At 38.2% G+C, this 10,000-nt stretch overlaps 1 protein-coding gene across 2 annotated transcripts in view; it reads right to left on the bottom strand.

Annotated features, from left to right (window-relative positions):
* carmil1 (capping protein regulator and myosin 1 linker 1) overlaps window positions 1–10,000 on the bottom strand; it is a 37,429-nt gene that overhangs the window by 13,096 nt on the left and 14,333 nt on the right. For both annotated transcript variants that reach the window (XM_079878010.1, XM_079878009.1), the window contains exons 15-16: window positions 1,533–1,609; window positions 1,273–1,377 (exon numbers count right to left, since the gene is read on the bottom strand). In XM_079878010.1, coding sequence (XP_079734136.1) covers window positions 1,273–1,377; window positions 1,533–1,609 — 182 coding nt within the window. The remainder of the gene's footprint in view (window positions 1–1,272; window positions 1,378–1,532; window positions 1,610–10,000) is intronic.

A 10,000-nucleotide genomic window follows, 5' to 3' on the forward strand; every position in this document is an offset into this window, starting at 1 on the left:
GAGAACATCAGATAAACATCAGGAGAACATCAGAAGAACATCAGGAGAACATCAGGAGAACATCAGAAGAACATCAGGAGAACATCAGAAGAACATCAGGAGAACATCAGGAGAACATCAGAAGAACATTAGCAGAACATCAGAAGAACATCAGGAGAACATCAGAAGAACATCAGAAGAACATCAGGAGAACATTAGCAGAACATCAGGAGAACATCAGAAGAACATCAGGAGAACATCAGGAGAACATTAGCAGAACATCAGGAGAACATCAGGAGAACATCAGAAGAACATCAGGAGAACATCAGAAGAACATCAGAAGAACATCATGAGAACATCAGGAGAACATCAGAAGAACATCAGGAGAACATTAGCAGAACATCAGGAGAACATCAGGAGAACATCAGAAGAACATCAGGAGAACATCAGAAGAACATCATAAGAACATCAGGAGAACATCAGAATAACATCAGGAGAACATTAGCAGAACATCAGAAGAACATCAGGAGAACATCAGGAGAACATTAGCAGAACATCAGGAGAACATCAGGAGAACATCAGGAGAACATCAGAAGAACATCATGAGAACATCAGGAGAACATCAGAAGAACATCAGGAGAACATTAGCAGAACATCAGGAGAACATCAGAAGAACATCAGGAGAACATCAGAAGAACATCAGAAGAACATCATGAGAACATCAGGAGAACATCAGAAGAACATCAGGAGAACATTAGCAGAACATCAGGAGAACATAAGGAGAACATCAGAAGAACATCAGGAGAACATCAGAAGAACATCATGAGAACATCAGGAGAACATCAGGAGAACATCAGGAGAACATTAGCAGAACATTAGCAGAACATCAGGAGAACATCAGGAGAACATCAGGAGAACATCAGCAGAACATCAGGAGAACATCAGGAGAACATTAGCAGAACATCAGGAGAACATTAGCAGAACATCAGGAGAACATTAGCAGAACATCAGGAGAACATCAGGAGAACATCATGACAACATCATGAGAACATCAGGAGAACATCAGAAGAACATCATGAGAACATCAGAAGAACATCAGGAGAACATCAGGAGAACATATGAAGAACATGATCAGGTCTGGTGGACGTTGGATTGAGACATCAGGAGAACATCAGGAGAACATATGAAGAACATGATCAGGTCTGGTGGACGTTGGATTGAGACATCAGGAGAACATCAGGAGAACATATGAAGAACATGATCAGGTCTGGTGGACGTTGGATTGAGACTCACTTGAGTCCTTCAGCAGGGAGTCTGGTTCCAGACAGGCAGATGTTCTGGAGGGACGAAGCACTGCTGAAGAACTGCTTGAAGGAGGGCGGAAACTCCTTCCCTCTCCTGCAACACAAACCACCAGACTGAAACACATGACACCTGTGTGCGTGTGTGTGTGTGTGTGTGAGAGAGAGACAGAGAGAGAGAGAGAGAGAGAGAGAGAGAGAGAGAGAGAGAGAGAGAGAGAGAGTGTGTGTGTGTGTGTGTGTGTGTCGTACTTGTGACTGAAGACACTTCTGGACATGTTGAGAACCGTCAGGTGTTTGAGAGAGCCGCGGTGCAGTGACGAACACACCTGAAGAACACCAAATATGATCATCCTCAAATTAATAAGGAACCTATATATTTTTATGCATAAAGACCAAATTAATACAGTAAAATTAATAGTATAAACATGTGATTAGTATTATTTGAAAAATATTTAGTTTCTATTATGTTACATCATTGCATTATATTCTATTCCTCATAATACTGTACTGTTAGATGTGTTTGATTTATTTAAATAAAATAGTATTTATTTGTATCAATTTATTTATTTTTAGCAAATGTAATTATTATTTTTTTCAATTGAAATCACATTGTATTTATTATCATCAATTTATTAATTTTAATTAATAAATCAATTGTCTTTTTTCTTTTTTTTAATTAACCAAATGTATTTGCTAGTTAATTTAATATTTTTTAATTAGGGCCCAAGCCCTGAAAGGGCGAAGGCCCTATTGTTTCCGGTAGGATTATTTATTAGGGCCCAAGCCCTGAAAGGGCGAAGGCCCTATTGTTTTCGGTAGGATTATTTATTATTATTATTATTATTCTTATTTTTCTGTCAACCTTTCGGGCACTTTTGAGACCCTTAACGTGCTCGAAAACTCTTGAAACTTTGCACACGGGTCAGAACCCGCGGCCATCAGGGCCGGGCTGAAGCTGGTACCCGGGCGTGGCAGGGGGGCTCGACAGCGCCCCCTTGAACGGGGTCTGAAAACTTGGTCCATAAATCAGACACGCTTGCATGTAATAATATGAAACTCGGTACACATATAGATCTCATCGGGCCGAACAACTTTCGTACTTTTACTTTTTACGCCAGCCCAACAGGAAGTCGGCTATTATGGGTTGTTTTGAAACGCATGCTGTGGAATTTAATGTACTCCTCCTAGAGAATTCATCCAATCGCCTCCAAACTCGGTCAGCATGAAGTCAAGACATTGAGGATGCTAAATTGCGGACAGATTTTTGATATCTCGAACGGTTTGGCCGTGGCAAGGAAACGAATTTATGGCGAATAAGGGACACAGGAAGTGTGTTATAACTTCAGCATACATTATCTGATCTTGATGAAACTTCAGCAGTGTGTTCGTTGTGAGAGGCCGAACACAAGGATGTGACTATTGTGAGTCAAAGTTATAGCGCCACCAACTGGCAGCAGGAAGTGTGTCACTTTCAAAATGCTTTGAAATCACTCTCTTATTTTTACCCGATTTGCTTCAAACTTTATGTGTATAATGTAGACACACGGCAGATGTAGACCTGTGAAAGGATTATTGATATCTTAGATATTGTTGCCATGGCAACGCATCAAACTTTAATATTCTTTTTTGATGCTTTTGAGACTCTTAACATACTTGAAATTGCATGAAACTCGACAGACACATCACACTTATTATCCAGTAGACATGGGCAAAGTTTCAGAAACGGGCGTGGTGAGGGGCTCAGTAGCGCCACCTTTAGTCAAAAATGGGGGCTTAGTTTTACCTAGAATCACAAAACTTGGTATGTATATTGTTCTTATCGAGCCGGACAACTTTCTAATTTACACTTATTAGCTCAAAGCAACAGAAAGTCAGATATTTTGGTTTGAATGTGATTTTTTGGAGAATTTTCTCTCTCTCTCTGTCTCTGAGTGTGTGAGGGGTGGGGGTGATTTGTCAGTTGAGTGAGATTTACTTTTTCATTTGTTTTTCAAGGTTTCTGGGGCTTTTGGGTCCCTAAACGTGCTCGAAAACTCTTGAAACTTTGCACACAGGTCAGAACCCGCGGCCATCAGGGCGGGGCTGAATCTGGTAGCCGGGCGTGGCAGGGGGGCTCAACAGCGCCCCCTTGAACGGGGTTCTAAAACTTGGTCCATATATCAAACACGCTTGCATGAATTAATTTGAAACTCGGTACACATATAGATCTCATCGGGCCGAACTACTTTCGTGCTCTAAGTTTTACGCCAGCCCAACAGGAAGTCGGCTATTTAGGGTTGTTTGGAAACGCTTGCTGTGGAATTTAATGTACTCCTCCTAGGAAATACATCGATTCGCCTCCAAACTCAGTCAGCGTGAAGTCAAGACATTGAGGATGCTAAATTGCGGACGGATTTTTGATATCTCGAACGGTTTGGCCGTGGCGAGGAAACGAATTAATGGCGAGAAAAGAGAAACACGAAGTGTTATAACTAATGCATACATTAACTGATCTTTATGAAACTTCAGCAGTTTGTTCATGGTAAGAGGCCGATCAGATGGATGTAACTATTGTGTGTCAAAGTTAAAGCGCCACCAACTGGCAGCAGGAAATGTGTCACTTTCAAAATGCTTTTGACAAAAGTGGGGGGGGGGGGTCGTTTTACCTACAGTAGCACAACTCAGTACGTATATTGATCTCATCGACCCGGACAACTTTCTAATTTAAAGTCATTAGCTCCGACCATCAGGAAGTCAGATATTTTGGTTTGAATGTGGATTTTTTGCAAAATCAGCCTCCAAAAGGCACTAAAAGCCTCAAATCTTCTAAAAATGTAATTTTATACCATTTATTTCTATATAAAAGTATACAAATATCACAACTAAACCCATTTTATTCTGTTTTTAAAAAGAATTTTATTGTAATTTTATTTTAAATTTTAAAACAGTAAAGTAAAAAAAAAATTCAAGTCATACATAGGGCTATACTGCCCTCTTGTGTCCAAAAGGACATCAAAATAATATATAAAACTTTTTACCAGCTAGGCCAATAATGTATTTAAATATACATTTATTAGGTATGTGTCTGAGGATATTTTCCCACCAGTTAATCGACGTGTGTGACACGAGCGGGTGCTTTTAAAACGCTAATATAAAAGTGAAAGAAAAATACGGACGTCCGCACGGACATTTATAATGGTGCACACACAAATCACACACACGTTGGAAAGAATTATGCTTTTAAACAACACTAAACCGCCATTAGATGTCGCCAAGTGACCGTCTTAATGAGCGAGTCATTGATTAATTCGTTCAAACGATTCGAAATCCATAAACATATACAGATCCATAAACATGGATCCATAAACATCCAATCCATAAACATAAACAGATGTTTATGGATTGATCATTCAATCTTTGAGTCAACCAATTCGTTCAAAATGCTGAATCATTCAGTTATGAGAAAACACGTTCCTGTGAGATGCGTTCTTCTGTGATCTTTGTTTAACTATTTTCGCTGCTGAAACAGAACAAAAACAGTCAATATTGTATCTAAAATGTAAATGACTTCATTTTAACTGTTAATATCCTGTTGTATGAAATCAATGTCACAGTTTCAATTGTGATTGTATTCAGGAAATAGTTGCCTACTCGTCAAATGATACAAATATTAGAACTAAACCCATTTTATTCTGTTTTTGCAATTCAAGGAGTATGAAAAAGTTAAAAACAGGCTATTTAGTGCTATTTGGTTCAACAAAAAATCAAACATAGGGCTTATACTGCCCTCTTGTGTCCAAAAGGATATTAAAATAGTATATAAAACGTTTTACTAGGTAGGCCTATTGTATTTAAATATAAATTTATTAGGTATATGACTGTGTGTGTACATTTTCCCATCGGTTAATCGACGTGTGACACGAGCGGGTGCTTTTAAATCGCTAATATAAAAGTGAAAGTAAAAAACGGAGGTCCGCACGGACATTGATAATGGTGCACGTTGGAAAAAATGATACTTTTAAACATAACACTAAACCACCATCAGGTGTCGCCAGGCGACCATCTTAATGAGCGAGTCATTGATTCATTCGTTCAAACGATTCGTTCCAATGACTAAGTCATTCATGATTGAGACAGATGTTTATGGATTGACCATTGAATCTTTGAGTCAACCGATTCGTTTCAAAATGCTGAATAATAAAGTAATGAGAAAACAAGTTGCTGTGAGATGCTCGATGGTTCTGCTGATCTTTGTTTAACTATTTTTGCTGCTGAAACAGAACAAAAACAGTCAATATTGCATCTAAAATGTAAGTGACTTAATTGTAACTGTTTATTAACCTGTTGTATGAAATCAATGTCACAGTTTCAATTGTGATTGTATTCAGGAAATAGTTGCCTACTCGTCGTCTATCATATGTTAGAAAATATATAAAAACTCCATATTTGTAATTTTTATAGTCAGTATGTTGTTAACTGCGTTGCGTTTTTGTTTGCTGCGCTCAATTGTTTACAATTCTCCTGGAGAAGCAGCATGAGCCTCAGCAGGGCAACATTGTTACCATTGATCAGTAATACATACATTATTAACTGCTGATTGCAACTTAAAATGGATGTAATGAAATTAGAATAATCTCTCGTTTTAGTGATTCCCAAGTTATTTTTTTGTTATTGACGTTCTAATCAGGCTATACTCTGGTCTGGCAAGTAAAATTCTCGTTCAGGTAGGCCTATTGTATTTATATATAAATATATTAGGGATGTGACTGAGATAAAATTTTCCCACCAGTTAATCGATGTGTGACACCGCTGAGGGCTTTTAAATCCCTAACTTAAAAGCTAAAGTAAAATACAGACGTCCGCACAGACATTGAGTAGAGCGAGCATTTTCAATGTATGCCTATGGAAGTAGGAATGAACTTAAACATTTTATTTGTTTTTATGTGTCCACTGTTCAACCGCAACCGCGTCACACACACACACACACACACATTCCAGAATTGCAAGCCTATTCATTATAGCCCTAATACAATATAATAATAAATATAGTCAACCTAACATATACGAATTACACTGCTCTGTTTAAATAGTCAGTAGTACATATTGTACCATTCACGGTAAGCAGAGCTCCACTGTGATGTTTCCAAGCACATTTTTGCGCGTGTGAAGAGGATGATTTTTTCTATCGATATTGGAACACGAGTGAAGTACAAAGCCTATAATAAAGAACAGTTTAACCTCCAAATACATCGCAAATATTGAAATTTTTTATTCTAATGAGAGGGTTACGTGAGACCAACACTGCTTACTTTCGTTTTTATTTTTACATTAAATTTAAATGATTTGTTGTGGAATATTTTGAGTGTATCATAAAATCAGAATAAGGTAAGACAAGTAATATTTTCTGTCTTATATATATATGTGTGTGTGTGTAAATATATATATATATATATATATATATATATATATATATATATATATATACATATATAGACATAGATAGATAGAAAGATATATATATATATATTTATATATATTTATATATATATATATATATATATATATATATATATATTTATATATATATATATATATATATATATATATATATATATATATATATATATATATATGTATAAATATAGCTGCGAGCAGCGGTGGAGGGCCAAAGCCGGCGGCACCGCCATCCCCGGTGCCTTTAGGTTACTAAAGGCACTGGGGTTGCGGTGCCACCGGCTTGGGCCCGTAATCGCTGCTCGCAGCTATATTTATTATTATTATTATTATTTTGTCAACCTTTCGGGCACTTTTGGGGTCCTTAACATGCTCAAAAACTCTTGAAATTTTGCACACACGTCAGAACCCGCGGCCATCAGGGCCGGACTGAAGCTGGTACCCGGGCGTGGCAGGGGGGCTCGACAGCGCCCCCTGGAACGGGATCCGAACACTTGTCCATAAATCAGACACGCTTGCATGTAATAATATGAAACTCGGTACACATATAGAACTCATCGGGCCGAACAACTTTCGTGCTCTAAGTTTTACGCCAGCCCAACAGGAAGTCGGCTATTTAGGGTTGTTTGGAAACGCATGCTGTGGAATTTAAAGTACTCCTCCTAGGGAATTCATCGATTCGCCTCCAAACTCGGTGTGCATGAAGTCAAGACATTGAGGATGCTAAATTGCGGACGGATTTTTGATATCTCGAACGGTTTGGCCGTGGCGAGGAAACGAATTTATGGCGAAAAAATGAAACAGGAAGTGTGTTATAACTTCTGCATACATTAACTGATCTTGATGAAACTTCAGCAGTGTGTTCGTTGTAAGAGGCCGATCGCACAGATGTGACTATTGTGAGTCAAAGTTATAGCGCCACCAACAGGCAGCAGGAAGTACATCACTATTAAAATGCTTTGAAATCACTGTCTTATTTTTACCAGATTTGCTTCAAACTTTATGTGTACAATGTAGACACACGGCAGATGTAAACCTGTGAAAGGATTATTGATATCTTAGATACTGTTGCCGTGGCAACGCATCAAACTTTAATATTCTTTTTTTATGCTTTTGAGACTCTTAACATACTTGAAATTGCATGAAACTCGACAGACACATCACATTTATTATCCAGTAGACATGTGCAAAGTTTCAGAAACGGGCGTGGTGAGGGGCTCAGTAGCGCCACCTTTAGTCATAAGTGGGGGTGTTAGTTTTATCAACAGCAACAAAACTTGGTATGTGTATTGTTCTCATCAAGACGGACAACTTTCTAATTTACATGAACCATCTCTGACCAACAGGAAGAGAGATATTTTGGTTTGAATGTGGATTTTCTGAAGAATTTTCTCTCCCTCTCTGTGTCTGTGTGTGTGTGAGGGGAGGGGGGGATTTGACTATTGCTTTTATATTGTTAATCAAGGTTTCAGGGGCTTTTGGGGTCCTTAACGTGCTCAAAAACTCTTGAAACTTTGCACACAGGTCAGAACCCACGGCCATCAGGGCCGGGCTGAAGCTGGGACCCGGGCGTGGCAGGGGGGCTCAACAGCGCCCCCTTGAACGGGGTTCTAAAACTTGATCCATATATCAAACACGCTCGCATGAATTAATATGAAACTCGGTACACATATAGATCTCATCGGGCCGAACAACTTTACCCCGGTCAAGTTTTACGCCAGCCCAACAGGAAGTCGGCTATTATGGGTTGTTTGGAAAACGCTTGCTGTGGAATGTGAAATACTCCTCCTAGAAAATTCACCGTGCCCCCTTCAAACTCGGTGTGGATGTAGTCAAGACATTGAGGATGCTAAATTGCGGACGGATTTTTGATATCTCGAACGGTTTGGCTGTGGCGAGGAATCGAATTTATGGCGAGAAAAGAGAAACACGGAAGTGGAATAACTTCTGCATACATTAACTGATCTTGATGAAACTTCAGCAGTGTGTTCGTGGTAAGAGGCCGATCAGATGGATGTAGCTATTGTGAGTCAAAGTTATAGCGCCACCAACTGGCAGCAGGAAGTGTGTCACTTTCAACATGCTTTTGACAAAAGTGGGGGGGTTAGTTTTAACTACAGTAAAGAAAAAATAGTTTGTATATTGTTCTCATCAAGCCGGACAACTTTCTAATTTACATTCAATAGCTCTGGCCATCAGGAAGTCAGATATTTTGGTCTGAATGTGGATTTTTTTGCAAAATCAGCCTCTGAATTTTTAGCCACTCCTCTTAAACTATTTATTTTATTCGTACCAAACTTTTTCAACATGATGAAACTACATTAAATATGCTAAATTGTGAATGGATAATAAATATCTCAAACGGTTTTGCTATGGCGAGGGATTAAATAATGTCCAAAAAGGAAACACTAAAAATCTTCTAAAAATGTAATTATATACCATTTATTTCTATATAAAAGAATACAAATATCACAACTAAACCCATTTTATTCTGTTTTTGCAATTCAAGAAGAATGAAAAAGTTAAAACAGGCTATTTAGTGCTATTTGGTTCAACAAAAAAGCAAACATAGGGCTATACTGCCCTCTTGTGTCCAAAAGGACATCAAAATAGTATATAAAACTTTTTACCAGGTAGGCCAATATTGTATTTAAATATACATGTATTAGGTATGTGTCTGAGGATATTTTCCCACCGGTTAATCGACGTGTGACACGAGTGGGTGCTTTTAAATCGCTAATATAATAGTGTAAGAAAAATAATGATAATGTTGCACACACAAATCACACACATGTGGGAAAGAATGATGCTTTTAAACAACACTAAACCGCCATTAGGTGTCGCCAGGCATCCATCTTAATAAGCGAGTCATTGATTCATTCGTTCAAACGATTCGTTCGAATGAGTCGATCATGATTAAGACAGATGTTTATGGATTGATCATTCAATCTTTGAGTCAACCGATTCGTTAAAAATGCTGAATCGTTCAGTTATGAGAAAACACGTGATGCGTGATGGTTCTGCCGTGATCTTTGTTTAACTATTTTCGCTGCTGAAACAGAACAAAAACAGTCAACATTGCATCTAAAATGTAAGTGACTTAATTGTAACTGTTTATTAACCTGTTGTATGAAATCTAGGGGTGGGAGAAAAAATTTATTCTTAGATGCATCGCGATGCGGACGTGGACGATTCTGAATCGATTTACAAATGTCAAAAAATCGATTCTCTAAAAAAAATATTTTCTAATAACGTAATATTGACGGAAGGCAAAAGGCGGAACT

The sequence above is a fragment of the Squalius cephalus genome (assembly GCF_949319135.1).
Source record: "Squalius cephalus genome assembly, chromosome: 8".
Lineage (NCBI taxonomy): Eukaryota > Metazoa > Chordata > Actinopteri > Cypriniformes > Leuciscidae > Squalius > Squalius cephalus.